The sequence below is a fragment of the Atractosteus spatula genome, chromosome 13 (assembly GCF_055471065.1).
Source record: "Atractosteus spatula isolate fAtrSpa1 chromosome 13, fAtrSpa1.hap1, whole genome shotgun sequence".
Classification (NCBI taxonomy): domain Eukaryota; kingdom Metazoa; phylum Chordata; class Actinopteri; order Semionotiformes; family Lepisosteidae; genus Atractosteus; species Atractosteus spatula.
The window spans coordinates 12323226-12343059 of record NC_142718.1 but is presented as its reverse complement, the minus strand read 5'-3'; the positions used below and the strand labels follow the sequence as shown (position 1 = coordinate 12343059).

The following is a 19834-nucleotide window of genomic DNA, read 5'->3' as shown; positions in this document are numbered from 1 at the left end:
ATTCAAATCAGTGCTAAATCTCTAGTATGGCCTGTGGTGCCTGTGATTGACGTATTGAAAGAAGAATGGTTAAAAGGACAGCAGGTTGGAGAAGTCTGTTTACACTATTTTTTATCCTTCCCTGAGTGTGATTTTGTGTGATATGTGTAAGCACACAATTGGACTAAACTGGAAATTGTGCTGGTTCTTCTTAGATTATTCTCAACAACTTATTTTGTTTCTTTCTTATTTTAAGAAAGAAAATGTTTTTTATGTTTTAAAAATTGTGATCTTTGGCAAATCACACTATAATATTGGTACACTTTAAAAATGTCCTTGTTTTTTGTGTATTTATTATAAACAAGTTTCCATTTAAAGTTACCAGATCTACCAAATGATCAGCAAAGAGTTTAGCACCAAAAATATACTAAAGCCTCTTTGAAAGATAATGAGTTAACTGTGCAACACATAAGGAAACTGTTGAAGAAGCAGAGGTATGTTAAAAATAAATATAACATTGAGTAGCTTTATGATAATATTGTTGATATTATGCCAAAATCATTCACATTGCAAAGATGATGCCAAGGGGCCATCAAACTCTGTTGGTCCTCCATGTTCTGTGTTTGTATCAGAGGCTTTAGGGAGAATAGAAGGACACAACAGCTCAGTGAACTTGTTCCCCTGAGTGACATCACATCCTGGAAAAAAAAGAAACTACATCTTGATCATCAAAAGAAGCACAAATGCCACTCTAAAGTGAGCAAATGGAGCACTAAGAAATGCAGTGGGTTTCATTGTTTGTGCTGTTTGTAGAGGAGGGAAATTTCACAGAGATGCAGACAACAGCTAGTTTTTAGTTTAGTCTTCCTGGTTTTTAAAAGTCACCTGACCAAGTTTTTTTTCCACCAGTTGGTGAAAAATTGAAAATTTTAGGTATTACCCAATGCCATCTGGGGAATATAATTCAAGCATGAGTCTCCTTCTGAAACTACCATCCTCTCACAATCATAACCATATTAAGATATGATTCAGATAATATATACAATTTTAGATATAAAAACAGAGATGGTTTGATTGAAAAATATTTTAATATACATTTTTTTCATATTTTATCAGTTTATACACTGTAAATAAAATACTTACTAAATACTTAGTAAAGACATATGTGCTATGCCAGCTTCAACATTTGGCCTGTTGTCTGGGAGGAAATTACAAAAAAAAACAGGTAAGTGATAAATGAATTATTTCTACACACTTATGCTTATTTTGCTATAAAATGAAAATACACAACACATATTGTGTGTTTATTTTAAATCACCTTATTTGAAAGTGTTATGGAAAGTGTTAACTTTCATTCCAGTAAATTTGCCTTGTGTTCCAGTAACTCTATGAGATTTCTTCAAAAGCACTTTGAGGAAAAGCACTTACTAAAAGACGGACAGAAGTTATAGTACAGTATGTGATAACTCCTATATTTTTCCATCATGCTTGAAAACAAAATGGAAAAAAAACATTGCTTAAAAACTTCCTTTCAAAGTATACAGGTGCAAAAAGCACGCACCAAAACCATGTCTTTAGAGCTTCAGATATTCAAATGATTATACAATAAAGTAACTGCTGATTTTGACAGCAGGCTTTAGTTGTTTATTAAATTTTTTAATTTATTAAAACATATACACTTATGGAAAAAAAGAAACACAGCATTTTCTGGAATGAGAACACTAAAGTTATAGCTTACAGTATGTACTTTCCCAAAAAGTTGTCAATTTGTTTTAAGTCCTCTGACCAGCAATACAGCTTGTGTAGTGAGGCATTGCAACTTGCCAATTACTCGAAAGCTTGTTAGGTGCACTTTTACCCAACGAGGTCCAGGTGAAACAATGCCGGAACAGGTCACCTTTAAAAAGGCCTTAATGTCACCAGAAGCAAGGGAGAAGGCCATTAGCATGCTGCAGGCAGGCATATCATGTGCCAGCATTGCCAGACACTATGGAGTAAGCCACTCCACTGTGTCCTGACTGCAGAGAAGGTTTCAGCAGACCAGCAGGACAGATGACCATCCAAGATCCAGACGCCCTCGAGTGACCACACCAGAGCAGGACCGACACATCAGACTGGTCCATCTGAGAGATCGTTTTAGATCTGCCACCCATACTGCTGCTGACACTCCCAGCAGACACATTAGTGACAATGCCCAAATCAGTGACAGTGAGGCCCTCTGCTCACACCTTCTAGACATCACACCCGACTGGCTTGGGCCAGACAGAGCCTGCGCTGGACTCCTCAGCAGTGGCATCAGGTCCTCTTCACATTTGAGTCAATCTTCAGCCTGTTCCAAGCAGATGGGAGGGCCAGAGTGTGGAAGAGGAGGTGTTGTCTCTTTTTTCCATCAGTATATATTGTTAGAATAAAAAGTGCAAACCAATGTCAGTTATATTGACTGACTGGCTAGTTACTCTTAGTGTATTAGTAAATATATATTTTTTCTATTTCTCATTCTTGCTGTGCAAGGGATTAAGATGGCCCCATAATTCCAAGCAAGAGAACAAAATTCTTTAAGAAGACGTTGACTTAGATGAAGTACTCTTTCTTGGTTTCATCCACAGTGTCCTGCAGTGAGGGATCACTCTTCAATGCAACATCAGCAGTCTCTGCAAACTCTGTGCCCTTAGCCTCGTTTGTGTGGTAGGTACCCTTGTGCCGGTACATGTAATGGATCAAAACCCCAAGCAGACAAAGAAGAACCAAAAGTAAAGCAACAGTGACACCTGCAAGGGAGGAACATTTAAAGAGTTCATGAATAAAAGAGAATCTTACCACCTAAACAAAATATTTAGAAATTTGTATAGAACAGTTCAGGTATTATCTGGCATCCTTTAACCTGATAATTTAGATTTAATTAAAATAATGTCACTACAAGTCTATTACTTTTTCAAGACAATGGAATCTGTCTAAACTATCAAAACTACTGAACACTAAAGGTAACCTCTAAGAAACCTCTTTGAACAACATTAATGCTTAAGAAGAACAACACAATTTCATTTGAGTGCTTTTCTTAAATCACAAAACATACAATTGTGAGAAAAAAAGTTTGTGAAATCTTAGGAATTATATGGATTTCCACATGAATGGTTCATAAAATGTGATCTGACATCTAAGTCAAAAGTCAAAAGACAGTCTTATTTAACAAAAAACACACACAATATTTTACCATTGCCATATCTTTATTGAACAAATGGTTTAAACAATCAAGATTATTGATGGAAAAAGTATGTGAACCTTTATATTTAGTAACTAGTGGAGCCTCCTTTATTGACAATATCCTCAGCCAAGCACTTTCTGTAGCTGCTGATCAGACCTGCGCAGAAGTTAGGAGGTATTTTGTCCCATTCCTCTAAACAAAACTGTTTCAGTTCATGTATATTTTTGGGATGTCTTGCTTGAATGGCCTACTTCAGATCACGCCATAGCATTTCAATGGGATTGAGGTCAGGATTCTGACTTGGCCATTCTAAAATAAAGAATTTCTTCTGTTTGAGCTACCCTGTTGTTTATTTACTCCTGTGTTTTGGATCATTGTCATGTTGCATGACTTCTTTTGAGTTTTAGATCACAGACAGATGCCCCGACATTCCGCTGTAGAATCTCCTGATACAACTTGGAATTCATTGGTCCCTCAATGATTGCAAGCTGTCCAGGCCCTGAGGCAGCAAAGCAGCTCCACACCATTATACTCCCTCCACCATGCTTCACAGCTGGGATGAGGTTTTGATGTTGGTATGCAGTGTTTTGTTTTCTCATAAAACATAACGCTGTGTACATTTACCAAAAAGTTCAACTTTTGTCTCATCTGTCCACAGAACATTGTTCTAGTAATGCTGTGAAACAGGAGGTCTTTAGCAAACTTGAGACGGGCAGCAATGTTTTTTTTTAACATAAATGGTTTTCTCCATGGTAACCTCTCATGAACACCACTCTTATTCAGTGTTTTTCTTATGGTAGACTCATGAACACAGACATTATCAAGTGCAAGAGATGCCTGCAAATTCTTAGCTGTCACCCTAATATTCTTTGTCACCTGTTTGAGGATTGTACGGCGTGCCCTTGCACTGATCTTTGTAGGACAGCCACTCCTAGGGAGAGTAGCAATGGTCCTGAATTTCTTCCATTTGTATGTACCTAACTATCTGCCTGATCGTGGACTGATGGAAGCCCAAGTCTTTAGAAATCCTTTTGTAACCCTTTCCACTCTTATGAGCTATAACAACTCTTCTTCTGAGGTCCTCTGAAATCTCTTCTGATCGGGCTATATTGCACTTCAACAGAATTCTGTTGTAAAGAGCAGGTAACCAAAATTGTGTTATTTTATGTCAATGCAGGTCAAACCCGCACCTGAATTGATTGGAACACCTGACTCATTGATTGGAATACCTTTCTCCAATTATCCTTTTTTTCAAGATGTCATTATCCTAGAGGTACTTTTTCCATTAATGACCTTGACTGTTCAACCCATTTGTTCAACAAAGTAAAATTGTTGTTCAACAATGTAAAATGTTGTGTGTGTTGTTTGTTAAATAAGACTGTCTTTATTATTATGTCTTGGATGAAGATCAGATCACATGTTAGGAGCCATTCATGCAGAAATCCAGATAATTCCAAAGGTTTCACAAACTGTATATATATATACAAAAAAAATAAAAATAAAATGTGTATGTTTGGGTGGGGAACAGCAAATTGAATTAGTAAAGTCAAGTGTAAATTATCACATGAACAAGTTGAGGTTAGTTCCATGCTGAAAAGTAAAAATAAATAAAACACATGCTTTTGACTCCTGATTTTAACCTCTAGAAAATATCAGGGATAGTTCCATTCATCCATTTTCTAAATGCTTCTTCCAGTTTTGGGTCACTGGTGAACGAGAACCTATCCTGTTAATAATGGGTGCAAGGAAGTAATCATGGATAGTTTTCAAATTAAAAAGAGTTGAAAATGCTAGATATATGAAATAAAAGCAGACTTGAGACCTGGATTAATCTTTAACACTTTAGCCTGGATTAAATCAGTCAATTGAAGCACCTGCCAATCGGATACCCAGTAGATGGTGGCTTTTCATTGAGTAGATGCAAAAATTCTTTGGCAAATGTGTGTTGCTGGGGCTGTGGTAACAAATTACATGGAAACAGTAGCCATTTTAAAACATATCAATTATATTCTTTATATGGGCATCTGAATACTGTGATATGCTTTGCTTATTTGCTTACTTTCTATGTTAATTTGTGCATTCCTTTCAGTAGCTAAACTTATCTATAGCCTAGGAAGATTTCAAATGACTGCATCTGTCCTCTTTTTTCTTTTTTGAGAAATCAAAAACAGGTTCTTGTTCATGTCCTGGAAGTTCATTTACCTGCAATGACAGCAGTGTCTGCTCCACCATCTTTTGGACCCACCTTTTCACCTTCAGGTGAGAATTTCTCATCTGCAAATACAAGAACGCAAACAAAGACATTCAGCACAGTACAAGAAGTCACATTTCCTTTGATACAAAGGTATCAAAAGGATACCATTAAGTTTGTTTTAATTATATCGCTTTCTCAAACAGAGACCAAAGACTAAAAAAGAAACGTTTACTGTACATTTATTTCAAGAGCCACAATGTCTTAGCCTTAAGTTTAAGTCTACTAGCAATAGTACATACGGTAAAATAGCAGTAGTTCACAGCTAAAATATTTACGCTGTTTTCAGGAATGGGTATGCACCCATAGGAATTAATATGAAAAACAGTTCCTTTATAGACATAGATTAAATATAATTTTGTTTTTTTTTTGTCTGGCCATTAAATTCTATTAATTCAGTTTTGCTTTAGGGCATAGTAAATTACTCGTTACTAAATGATGTTATGGAATGGAAATTTGGATGGTGGTCAGATTCTAATCTTGACATGAATTTACATGAAAGCAAACAGTTTAAAAAACACTTCCCCACATCCCTATTTATTTCATATATTGGGAATAAAATGTCATTAATTAATTAGACTACCATCACATTTTAACCAGTTTTATATAAGAAGTATGCTTTAAGCCAGCAAACGTATGCATCCTGCCGTAGGGGGAGTAAAGAAAACCAGTTTTACCAGTCACTGGAAAACAAGACCAGTAATCTCCCTTACTCAGAGAGAGTAAGGAAATAGATACCCTTAAAGAGAAACCAATTAACATTTCAGTGCAGACTTGTATCAGCTACAATTCAATTTATTGTCCGTGACAAAGTCATTCAAATCACTACTCAAAACTTTTAATCTGGCCTAATTTTTATTTTATTTATGTATGTATGTATTTGCTTTTAAATATTATTTTTTTTCATTTACTTATATATCTTAATTCAAATCACTTAAATTGCCAAACATTTTTTTTTCTGTAGCTGCTATTTTTCTTTGTTGTTTATATAATTATTGTGTTTAAAATCATTTGGCTTCACCAAAGATGTTGAAGTACTTTCTCTTGCAGAGCCTATTTCAGTGTAACTTTTCTGATGTAACATGGGAGTGTCTTGCATTACACAGCAGCTTGTTGATGCAGACTACCACCTTCTCTGACTGACAGATCCAAGTACAGATCCTCTGCAGCTGGTGGAGAAAGCCAAGGTGAAAGAGCTCAGAGCTCTCCGAAGACAGCCAAACAGGAATGGAGTTGTGACTGGAATATGGCAGAAAGAGGAAAGAAGTTGTGAAATTGAAAGCAAGCAGCTTTGGGAAGACGCCACTGGATCTGTGCTTGGGTGCAGGACAGGGAGAAGAAGCACAAACAAAAGCTATTTATTCTGTAAGGCGAGCTACTGTATTAGGCTTTGGAGAACTTTACAACCACTTGTATTGTCCTTACAATAATGCATACAATATGATAAGGAATAAGTGAAGGTATATTCCATGCTGAAAAGAGAAAAAAAGAAACAACGTTTTGGCTGTAGAGCCTTCTTCAGGTGTGAAAGAAAAGTTAGCAGCTGATAAAGCATGGGAGAACAAAAGCCAGGAGTGGACAGGAGACAGAAGTGGAAGGGAAACAGAGTGGGCACTCAGGTGGTTTGAATTCGAGAAATGAAGTCAAAACCTACAAATGAATAGAGAGGATTAGAAGGAAATGGGTCTACTGCTGAAAGAAGGGGGAAGGTGTGATCCTAGTTTCAGGATGATTTTGGTTTTGAATGTCTTTCTGCAAAAGGAGTTCCAAAACCTCTCTTTGAGAACGCAGACAGAGACATCAGTATGATCATGGCTGTTAGAAATGAAATGGGAAACTATGGGCTTTGAGAGATTTTTGATCCTCACAGCCCTGACATGTTCCCTGAAGCGGTCTCCCAGTCTCCTTCCTGTTTCCCCAATGTAGATGGCTGGGCATTTTCTACAAGAGATGCAGTAATTAAGGTTGCTGGAGGTACAAGATGTCATCTGAGTGATCCAGAATTGTCCAGATGGGCCCTGAGTGTGTGTGGTATTGGATATATATTTACAGGTGATGCAGCGAGTTCTGTGCCTAGTGTGGATGATTGCTGAGGGAGGTCAAAGGAGCTGTGAACAAGACGGTTTTGGCAGGTTAGGTAGTCAGCGCAACCTTCTTGCCGATTTTCCTCACTCTCTCACACCTGAAGAAAGCTCCACAGCCGAAACATGTATTTCTTTTCTTCTTTTTTCAGCATGGAATAAACTTTTATTTGTACTGAACCTTTGCAGCCTGTGCATGGTGACGCAGCTACCAACTCGAACTACAATATGATACAATAGTGTAGGAAAGCACTAATGTGTTAATAAACATTTAATACTATACAGATTTATCTGACAACCACAGACAGCTGTGGTACTTTAAGGGAAAATTGGACCTGATGTGAATCTGTGCAAATCTGTTTCTAGGACTTTATGAGTCCTGTGACAGACTGACATCCCATCCAGGCTGTATCCTTCCATGTACCCATTGCTTGTTGGGATGGACTCTGGCATCCCCGCAGCCCTAAATTAGATGAAAAATGGATGTACTGTATACATCCACTTTCCAGGTTATGTAAGGGTTCAGTTCTGCAGTAATTCACCTGTATCATACCCAAATACATACAGTATGCAATCCTTTTTTAGCCATTGTGTGAATACATATAGAATATTACCATTTATAATATTGTAGCAATCTTTCTATATTTGCCTTTGTCCAAGACTGAGGAAAGAGGGATAGGAGAGCACATCTATTCACTCACCAGGGAATATTCTCCTTTAATAGTTAACAGGTGTGTGTGCTTATCATGGAGGGCATTGAAAGAAATTTAATGAGGTAGAGAACAAAAGGAAATGTCTCCCATTTATATAGGGGCATAGAAATGAAATAACAATTAATGAAAAGAAGCTTTAAAACCCTGTATTGAATAATTAAACACCAAATATGCTCTTAAAAAGTATAGAGCAACATACATAAGATAATTATATTAATGAATTTATAATAAACTGTATATTACATTACCGTGTATTGTAGTGTTCAGCAAATAAAAAACAAAATAAAATGCAAAGTAAATAATTTAAAACAATTACTTAGATGCTTGCAGGGCCTAACCAGGTTTTTTAACACAGGTGTGATAGCAAGATACTTTACACCTGCTGGGAGAACATAATATGTCAGGAACTCACTAATGAGGTTACTAGCAAATAGAATAGAGACATAAGAATCGGGTTCAGGGTAATTAGTAGGTCTAATTTTTTACCAACTCCATTACATGGGTGGCATTAACAGTGCTGATATGTGAAAAACCTGATTCTGTGATCACAAAGAAGGGCAAAGTTAAGTTATATAAGGTCTACTGATACTTGATTTTTATGACAGGCAAGCAGCAGTGCAAACCCAAAATAATAATGATGGATAATTTAGGAAACAGGTTGATGGATTAGAAGGTGTTAAAGCTTGTCACTAAGACCAGTTAAAAACAGTTAAAAATGTAACAGTGTACAAAATGTGATGACAAGTTGACAGTTCAGTTAAGGTGCTGTCAACAAATTTCAATGGCAAAAACGCATAGAGAGGAAATCAGTTGTTAATTAATAAGCAAGCCCTCAGGAATTAGTAAGTGTAGTAAAGGAAAATGCTTCACATCTATTCAATCCCAGCTTGTCAAGGGAGGTGCATTTCTTCACATTTGCTTCTTTACAATAGATAGATACACTGTTGTTGAGAGGGTCTCTGTGAACTTTGTACACACTTTTCCTGCAGAAGATGCAATATTTTATAAGGTGGACATTCAGAACTGGTTTGAACTGGATTGGGAGAATGCTGGACACAAGGGCTACTATGTAATTCTATACTGTTATACAGGAATGCATGCTATGAACCTAAGTAACCAATTGTATTAAAAGAAGTTATCTTTAGCAAATAGGGAGGTAGGAAAATGTGTGTGATTTTGGAACACTGCCAATCTTGTAAGCACGGGGAAGCGTGATAGATAACAGAAAAATATTTAAGGACTGTTCTATTTTAATTACTTTGAGAAAAATACACCTAGCATCTCTGTTTGTTTTGCTCCCATGTGCATGAAATAAAAACTTATTTTAACTTCTGAGTGACTCCTGACTGTCTTTTAAGGGGAAGGGGGAAATATTTCTCCAACATTTGCTTTTCATTGGCATTATGACAAGTGGTAATGTCAAACATGTCTATTGTTAATTAACAAACAATAGAGTTCTTGTAAAGATTGTTAATAGGTAGACTTATTGCAGAGAAAAGTGATGTATTGACCTTTTCTTTACGAAACTCCTCAATTTTCACTTAAAATCCCATTTCTTAATTTAATAATGACGCTCTGCGCTTAATCATTCTTGTCTTTCATTTTAAAGTTAGAATGGAATGTTAGTTTTCTATTTATATAATTTTTAATGTTTTTACTTATTATTTAGGAAGCAACAAAACAGTTTAAACTATTACAAGTCCACGATTATTTCACTAGACAGCAAAAACACCACAGGCTTTAAAACCTTTAGCTAAGCAATTGAGACAGAATCAGAAAATATAATTTTCATATTGTTAAATAATTTAAATGTATCATTTGCCATTCACATGGCATCTAGAATATTCACAATTAAAAATTATTTGCAGTTCATAGTCTGAAACAATGGGTAGAAACAGCTGTTTAACTAGATGCAGCTGAGATTTCAAACAGGTAAACAGAGGATCAAAGGGAATTTTCTGGTTTATTCTAGTTATTTAAGTTCTTGATATGTCAACAGAGTCTTCAACTGTAGAAAAGAGAAGACGACAACAAGACAGGGAAGGAATGGAAGGGAGAAGAGAGACACACAGACCAAAGAAACACTACCACCTGTCTCTTGCTCTACATTTGTACTAGGAGAGGACCTTTTCCTGATTAGTCTTGGAGACCAGATCCTGGCTTAGTAATTTAAACCTTGTTTTGGAGAGCTTGCTATCCTATTATTCTATTATTTTTTAGGAAATTCTGATTTCCTTTATTGCAGAATCCTCAGGCTATATACATTATCTCCTAATTTGGTGATTAATCTTTAGATGAGTTGTATTCTTTTATTTGGGAGATAGACTTTATCTCTCTTGTTGGTCTGTCAAGGTATTGTGTAGAAATTTAGGTTACTAGGTTATCATTCTGGGGTTTTGGGGTCTACAGATCATAGAGACACCTATGAGACACCTTGTTTTGGTATATAGTGTTATATTTAATGTTTTGTGTTATATTAACACATATTTGTCTGGCCCAACTTCTGATTTATTACTCTTTTGCTAGAGCTGTGCCAGAGACTTAAGAAATAATGTACCTCAAATCACACCTACCATTCAGTTTTATCTTTAACTTTTATTTTAATTATTTACTTTTAAAAATATTTTGAAAAAAGCCAACCTTGGTACTGTTTCAAGATGCATATTCCAGCTACTACTAGCCTGCAGCTTTACACCCTTTGATTGAAAATTCAAAGCAGTATGAAAAAAAATATGTGTATTGTTTCAAAGCAGGTTTAAACATACTGTATACTCTAATTAATTTGAAAATGACTTGCTCCTGACTTCCATGGTCTCTTATATACTTCAGTGGAAATACATATGTGAATATATAATTTGTTTTGCCATTACAATACTACAAAGGAGTGGTAAAAAAAAGGAGCAGAGAAGAGGCTTTATAATGGTACAAAGCTTAGTGTAGCAATTAAAAGTGTTTATGTAGGACTCTAATCAGGATACATATTTTTTTATTTTTAAGACAATATTAACTTATAGCTTGCTCAGGACATAGTAACAGAAAAAACTAATAAATAAATTACATTACTGAAGTGTTTCATTTGAAGAATATGTAAGGAATGTCACAAGGCTATGTTTCTTCCACTTGCATAATATTGCCCAAGTTAAATCCCCTGCTCTGACATTGCAAGCAGTGGAGTCAGCTGGACAAACCCTCTATACTCAAACCTATATTTTATTTAACAATTGTCAGTGTTTCACAAAACAAGCCTTCACCAGGGAAAGCATTTTTGGCTAAACAAAGATCCTGTATATACTGTATATAGTTTTACCAAGCCATTGGCACTCCACATAAAAATATTTTTTAAGTTTAAGAACAATTATTAACTAGACACATCTGGCCATATAGATAACCATTAAGATCCATCCATTAAAAAGCCAAATATTTAATATTTTATAATTATATAATATGGTTCTTATATTATTACAGCATTAGGTGACTTAGAATTGTCTCTTGGATTTTAGGTAGTTTGTAACACTTGAAAGAGTAGACACTTCTAGCTTGAAAGCAGAGAAGATGTTTGCTGAGGTCTGGTGAGTCCCTTCAGCGAAAACAATTGTAACGTTTACCTTGGTATACCTACAGATGCAGCCATTCAAAATGGGTGGGGTATTTCGCGGTATACCCTGGTGGGCGTGTCGCATCAAAACGCAGTATCACGCGGTATATCGCGTCATTTGACGTCATGCCGGAAAGTATCCGGAATCACCTTGTAAAACCGCCAGGAGGAGCCAATAAAGCTTAACCTTGTGTACAGCATTTGAGCTTTTAAATTTAAACTGTGTATTACAGCATGTTAATCATCAGTCATTAAAAAGTTGGTATATTTTATGAAAGCAAGATTGCTCAGTTGGACAAAAGTACACAACCTACCTTTATCAGAAATATTTATGCATCAAAGCCTTTACCGAAGATATTACTAATAGGATTAATAATGAATGACTTTGGACAAGCTGTAAACTCAAAGTATTACGCTGGTCCACATTCTTTCTAACCGTCATTTTAAACGAAAATACTTTTAGTTTTTTCTTTGACAAACACCACAGCATTTCGTTGATCTAACTAATGAGGACAGGACATTAGCTAGCCAATACGATAAAGGAATGACTTTTTTTGCTAATTTCTTTAGCACATTTGTACAAGCTCTTGGAATCTGTCCAAGTCCTACTTTGTCAGGCATTTTCTTTTACTGCAATGGACATAAAAACTCCCTTGCTTTTAACAGAGTGTTTAATAATTTCTAACTATGAAAATCATTCAACCAGAGCTCAAAATATCACAAGGATCCTCAAGAGCACAGCAAAGACTGTATTAAAAGAATCGCGTATCTAAAGAAATTAATAAGATATAATTATATTCGTGTACTGCGACAGGGCTGTGTTTGGCTGTTTCACCTCTTCGAAGTCGGGAGACATTAGAGGCTTGCCACACCCGGACTGTGAAACCAACGCATTAGCACGTCAAAGCCCATTGAGGAGCCGGGCGCAATAATTGTTTTGTTCCTTGATTTACTGATCTGCATTAATTACAGAAATCGAGTTCCTGCTCTTTGCAGACGACCTGGTCCTGCTGTCGCCCACAGAACAGAGGCTGTGGCAGAACCTGGCACTGCTGGAGCAGCACTGTCAGACCTGGGCGCTGACAGTCAATCTGGACAAGACCAGAGTTATGGTTTTCCAGAAAAAAAGCCAGACCTCAGGGAAACAGGTACAAATTCACACTTAACAACAACACATTAACACCTAACAATGGGTGCAGGGCCGAATTAGGCCAGTACCCACTATTGTTAAACATACAGAAAAGAATATTAAAGTATTGGCTTTAATATTAGCCGTACAGAACATTAAAGTGCCCCTTTCCATTCATCTAAATATCAAAATATACATTCGCCCCGGGCAGAGGCCAAAGAGCCCCCGGCTGGGGTGCGCGGGGAAGAGCAGAACAGGGGTGAAAGTGGTCAGGGTGGGGTTTAGGAAGGCCGCTGACCAGTGCCGCTGTCCCACAGTGAAGCGGGCGTACAGTCTGGGGAGGTATCCGTTTTCCTTGTAAATAGTTCCCTGCTTCTGCACCCCTGGGTCTTACTCAATTCAATTCAATTCAAGGTGCTTTATTAGCATGACCGATGGGTACAATCAGTACCCATTAATTGCAGGTTGTATCACATTTATTTAGAAAGTCATCTTAGTATATCTCTTATGTGGCCTCTGTAGGCGTTAAGAGTTTAATACTTAGTAGGAGTCTGGGGTTTTCTGGGTGACCAGAATGTTAGACCTCTGAAACGGCTTGTTTGTAAATACTGTACATAGAGTAACTTGTGTGTTGTATGTTTTGTCATGTGTAGTGTATCTTGTGGCTCGTCATCATTAATAAATATTGGTTTAACCAAGTGTCTGAATTATTACTGTTCTCATCCAAGGTGTGCCAGAGAATAAATAATGTATGTGTCTCTATTTATACCAGCCACTGGGGTATATTCTAGAGAAATCATTTACAAGTTGGGGGTTATGAATATTTATTTCACATATTGACTAAACCGCTCAATCAAATCCTGATTTTCACAATTTTTGTAACCCCACATTTGTAACAATATATTTATGTTATTGTTACAGGCTGAGGTAAGTGACAATGGAGGTGTCTCTAAGGGTGAATTGCAATGAACTGAAAGTAGCATACTAACAGGAGTTCAACTCGTGCTTAGTACGCAGCTATGGTCGAAACTTGTGCTCCATCTTAAGACCAATTGCAAAGAATTTTGCCGCTGTGCTTAGACCACAGTAACGTACTAAACCTTTTCTCAATTGCAACAAAAAAGTAACAGCTGCTGCCCTCTAGAGGTGACTAAAGTAATGGATCTCATTAGAAGACTCCCGAATATAGTGGAAATAATACCATCTCTACATACTGAGCTTATGCATCCATCGCTTGGAAAATTATTGTCATATTTAACTAAAATTGCTTAACACTCATACCACATTTATTAATATTAATATATTTATTAATATAGTGTTAATAATTACATTTATTAATATGTGTGTTTTAACAAAAGTGTCATTTACTAATAATTACGTTTAATGTCAATCATTATTAGTAGCTGTGAATTTTAAGATATCCCAGGGAGTGAAGAGAACAGAACTTAAGCAAACAGTTATATAAATGGAGTGTGAGCCTTTAATGTGTTCTAGAAAATCTGGGAGTCAAATATTAGTGTCAGGAATAAGTGACTCATATTTTATTGTGATTGTGATGTATCTCCATATTTGTGGCTAGCAGAGGAAAGCAGGGATGAGGAAATGAGTGGTACATAGTATAATATCTGAAGAAAAATGCAAGCATATGTTAAAGAAATAAACTCGGCATCTTAAAAGTGATTATTTATGATAGTTCTTCGGAACACTGTACCCTCTCTTCCCTGTGGCTGTGGTCCAATAATAACTGTGTTGAAACAGACAGAATGTGCTGAATGCCTTGGAGATGGAAGAGGTGGCTCATCCCAGTCAATCGCAAGGTTGTGTAGGACTGCACATGCCCCGATGATGGTGCTGGCTCTTGATAGACCGGTAAGCAAACCAAATGACAGACAAGCAAAGCGTTGTTTTAAAATTCCGAAAGCTTGTTCAATGTGGCTTCTTTTTATGACTCCTGTTGTAGCGCAGCTCTTGTAATGTTGTAGGATTGTGCACAGGTGTCAAAAGATGCCTTCGTAAAGGATAACCACGGTTACTCACGAGAACTCCACAATACAATCCTTCTTCAAAATTTGATTTCAGATAACTGCTGTCAAAAATTCGAGCATCATGTGTACTGCCAGCCCATCTTGAGAAATCTCAGGTTATGGTCACATACCATCTGATAATTAATCAAAGTATACCCACGTCTACTGGGATTCCGGTTTTAGTGTAAAAAGCTGTGCAGATATCCCATTGCTCCTCTTCGTTTGGGATAGCAATGTAGGTCATATGTAGGGATACAATGGCTATTTTTATAATATCGCCACCACAACGAAAAAAAGATCCATTGGCAAAAAAACACAGAGTTATTGAAACTTGGTGTGTGGGGACCAAGGGATGCCCTCCTCTTCCCTTGGATCACAGTTGAAGCAGTATCTTAATTAGTCTTCTGACACCGTTCTTTGGAAGCCTATACCAGACTCCAGTTCACTAAATGCAATGAATAGATTATATAAATTTCAATTTTGCCTGGATATAATTCATGTAGACTGTACTCTTAAATACACATAAAACTCTATCGTAGTAACTTAGCATCTTTGCAGATTTTGAGTGACTCTGTCAATGTGGTGTAATAACTTTATAAAAGAAAGCAACGAGAATATCTGTTGTGGAGCACTGTAAATTGTTCCAACTGTCCACTCATTGTCTTTGGCTGCTGGCTTAGCAGACTGTGGAGGGCAGAAGGTCAGGACTGGTACCAAGATCATTGAGTATTGAAACTAGTTCATTTATTACATCTGTAATTTAGAAGCACTTTAATAATGGTTTTAAAATATTGCATTGATCAGAAAATATTTGCTGGAACTATTCAACTTTTGTTTTATAATTATTTCACACTTCAAATATAGTGCAAAAGCTTTGCAAACAATATTAAGTGTAAGATCACAGCTGACTATAACATATCACTAGTGTAAAGCCTAGAAATGCCTCATTTCGCTTTATAAGAAAGAACTGCAACCATGGCTCTTCGAGTTCAGAACTACACATTGGCTCAAAAACTTTATTTCATTGAGCTTATAAATAATTTTGTGGAGACAGTGGAGGATACTAAAAAGGACTCCACAACAATACTGAGGTAAAGCAATGAGTGGAAGTCAGTAACTAGCACCTTTAATGCCAGCTTCCCAGATAGACGGCTGTCCACCATGACCAACTGAAAAAGCCTCTGGAAGAGGCTGAAAATCGAGGCCCGAAATGCCATGACACAGCAACATGCCCTTCGGTTGTCAGATAGGCCAGTACCACCTCTGCCCCAGCTGTATGCAGAAATAAGGTCAATAGTACTGTTGGGGTTTTGTGATTTTACTGAGACAATTATTAATTGTAGCAGTAATCACGAGGTGGTTCGTTATGGCTTTTAGAAAATCAATCGTCAGAACAACTAACAACGCACACACATGGATTCAACACACGAGATACATTTTTTAAACATAAATTCTGCACCAAATATATACCAGTCTGCCTGGATACAGGTGGCAGACCTTACTGTGAGGGTTATCAATATACAAGGTATATAATCTCGAAGAGATTCAAACACAAAGAGATACACAACAGAGAATATATTTCAATATATATCGTTCGGCTATACCAAATCGCTAATCAGTGTTATTACCCACTGTTACACTAGACTCGGAGGTAAATACATTACTCATGAATTATTGATAACAACTTGTGTTGAGGTAACAATTAAATTCTCGAGACACAATGTAGAACATGGGGTTTACTTATCCACTGTGTATAGATTCGGATTTCGCGGCATGAACACCAAACCAGCTGACAGGCTCTGTTGCAACCTCTGTCCCAGCGGTCGCCAATAGGCGTTGTCCTCTGGCTACCAGCCAACCAGTCGAGGTGCAGCTCGGAGTAGGACGGGCGGAGGAATCTAACTGCAGCGCGCAGGGCAGTCGTTGCTCCCAGGGGTCTACCAGTAGTCCGGCTGACTAGTAGAAAGTCTCTATGCACAGAGTGTGACCGCGGGTCCTCGCAAGTCACTCTTTTGCATGGGAAGAAAACTGGTTCGTTCCCGGTCCAGCGCTGCTTCTGAATAAGCTATTCAGGTTGTCAACACGTTGGTAGAATTCTGAGTACGTACGGGATCCTCAGCCTCTCGCTTAGAACAAAGTCCAAGTCCCACTGCAGACAACAGCGATTGTCACGTGATTGTCTCTGAGGGTGCGCGAAAATGGCCAAGGAGAGCCCCAACCTGAGCATGTGCTACCTTTTTGACCAAGAAACAGATGTGTGTTGATTGGTTGAGAGTTTGGTGGGCATTGGAGACCCACATGGTGTTACCACGCCCTGCCAGTCCCTGATTGGTTGATCAAGGTGAGATATGAGTCACTTATTCCTGACACTAAGGAATGCAGTCCAGATGTCCTTCTGGTACTCCCTAGACAGATAGGTGCCAGGGATGACCATTGATCATGACAGCCAGGCTTAGCTAAGTGCATCCCCATTTGGGAGCTGCTCCTTATCAAAAGAAAACACCTTAAATCAGCCTGCATGAATAGCTTCTTTGTGGCTGCACCACAGAGATGAAGAGAGAGATGGGGCCTCCTTTAGGAAAGCACAGCAACGCTTAATTCTGTCTTATTAACAAGCATTGCCGCTACAGTACCAAATCTTCTTGTGGAAGTGGAAGGTGCTATTAACAGTGACAGCACTGGAATAAATACACAAGGTCAGACTATGCATTTCTTTAAATACTAGGGTGGCTTCTTTGGAGAAGCAAGATGTTTTAATTTTAATGTTAATGTCTCAGTTGTCAAAATCACTCCACCCTGTGTTCAATGGGGACTCCAATTTAGAAAACTGAAACTAAACAGATTTTTTATCTGTGCAGGCTCACTCTAGCCGGTATGTGACTGAAAACACCGGGGTGGAGCGGTGGCACTGTGGCTAAGAATCTGTGCCTGTGGCTAGTTGCTGGTTCAAATCCTACAGCTGGCAGAGAAATCCTACTCTGTTGGGCCCCTGAGTAAGGCCCTTAACCCCAGCTGCTCCAGGGGTGCTGTAGAGATGGCAGACCCTGCGCTCTGAACCCAAGCGTCTCTTTTCCTGCCTGTGTGCCTGTGTGTGTCATGGAGAGCAATGTGAGGTATGCAAAAAGACAAATTCCTAATGCAAGAAATTGTATATGGCTAATAAAGTGATCTTATCTTGAAAATGATAAAATAATACTGTTAGGTACTTTAAACAGGTGCTGTAAGAGACCTGGGAAGTGAAGATGGAGCTCATTCCAAAGGAGCTCAAGTAAGTATGTCATATAATGTTATTTTTGTATTTCAGCATGTGCACATTCTTACTATTCTTGTATTTTTGTTTTAGGGGCACAGTGGAGTGGGGAAGCCAGTGCTGGAGCCTAACAAGCTTCTATGGGAAACTCCTCCCTCTCCTCCACTATGACGTCAGCTTCCCTTCACACACCGCAGGTCCTTCCTTCACATCACACACAGACTGATGTGCTGCTATGAAAAAGCAGGTGGACTGATACATCACAACAGTCACATTTTCTCACCACTTCAAAACATGCACATACAATACATATTGCAACACCATTGATTGTCCTGTCTCAAACATAGAACACATTTCAGATATAAGATCCCAACAGACAGGACATTCTCTGCAGCCACAAGACGAGACTGACTCTGACAGCGAAGGTCCCCCTGTCCAGGACACTCATGTAAGCCGGTGTAGTGGAGTGGAGAGTGCTGATGTGGAGGAGAGTGGTGCGGAAGATCACGACAACCAGGCAAAGGGAGAAGATCAGCCAACACTACTTAGCAGAGCAACATACCAGCGAGCTCTTCCCCACTTTGAAAGGAAAATGTTGGAACTGACTAAAAAATAACTTAAATTGAAACGTAAGCTCCTACTGACACAGGAGTAGAGAGAGAAAATGTTATTTCAAGAGAAAATGAAAGTCCTCAAAAAAAAGCAAAAGGCACACCGTGCTAAAGAAATGTATTACCTTAAAAAAAATAGAAATGCTTAGAAAATCAGAGGAACAATAAATGTTTTTTTTTTGCTCAAGTAATTTTATAAGTATAAATTCCAGTTCTGTTAAAAATAAAACTGTTAAATTTACTGGTCATTAGTTGGTGTCTTTTATAACAATTTAGCAATAGCGATGTGTTCACTTGTTTGTCATTAAACAAAGGAAATTAAAGCTGCAATAATACGGTAGCATTCTGTTTCCAACGCGCAACTGCAGTTCTCATTTGTCTCATGATTAATTGCAATTGAGTGTCTCCGTGGTGTGTGATTTTGTCAATCTTGTAAACAAAGGAAAGTGTGATAGATAGAAAAATATTTAAGGACTGTTCTATGTTAATTTGATAGGAATGCTTTGCTCAGTACAGATGCAGCCATTCAAAATACATGGTACAACCGTGCAAAATTATCTACAGTTAACCACAGTATGCTTAATATTAAATATTAATATGGAATTTTACAACTTAAGGGACATTGTAATAGCTGAGCATAAAAAGAAGAGGAGCATAACGTGTCTGAATGTCATAAACAATATTAATTTAGAAACATAAACATATTATGTAAACTGTATATGGCTGGTATTGGTAGTTTAAATAAAAAACACACACCAGTATTCCACTTTCTTCATAAACATTTTAAGCATCAAAGTCTTTCATTCGGTTACGTGCACCTTCTGGCTATATTAAGTTTATATACTTCATAAAAAGCTATAATGTTTTAACGTTTTCTACAAATACTTGCGCTCGTTATCGCAGTAAAAAACCTCATACTTTTTAGAATCCACTAAATAGGGAATATAATATGGAATCGCTTATCTAAAGAAAATAATTATGATATTAAATCTAAATATA

General features: G+C 37.5%; 1 protein-coding gene across 1 annotated transcript in view; it reads right to left on the bottom strand.

Moving 5' to 3' along the window:
* Positions 1 to 1048: 1048 nt before the first annotated feature.
* The window catches only part of gypc (glycophorin C (Gerbich blood group)), a 39602-nt gene continuing 20816 nt past the window's right edge, over positions 1049 to 19834 (bottom strand). The window contains exons 3-4 of the mRNA XM_088930503.1: positions 5384 to 5455; positions 1049 to 2747 (exon numbers count right to left, since the gene is read on the bottom strand). Of these exons, the coding sequence (XP_088786629.1) occupies positions 2551 to 2747; positions 5384 to 5455 (269 nt within the window). The 3' untranslated portion in view covers positions 1049 to 2550. The remainder of the gene's footprint in view (positions 2748 to 5383; positions 5456 to 19834) is intronic.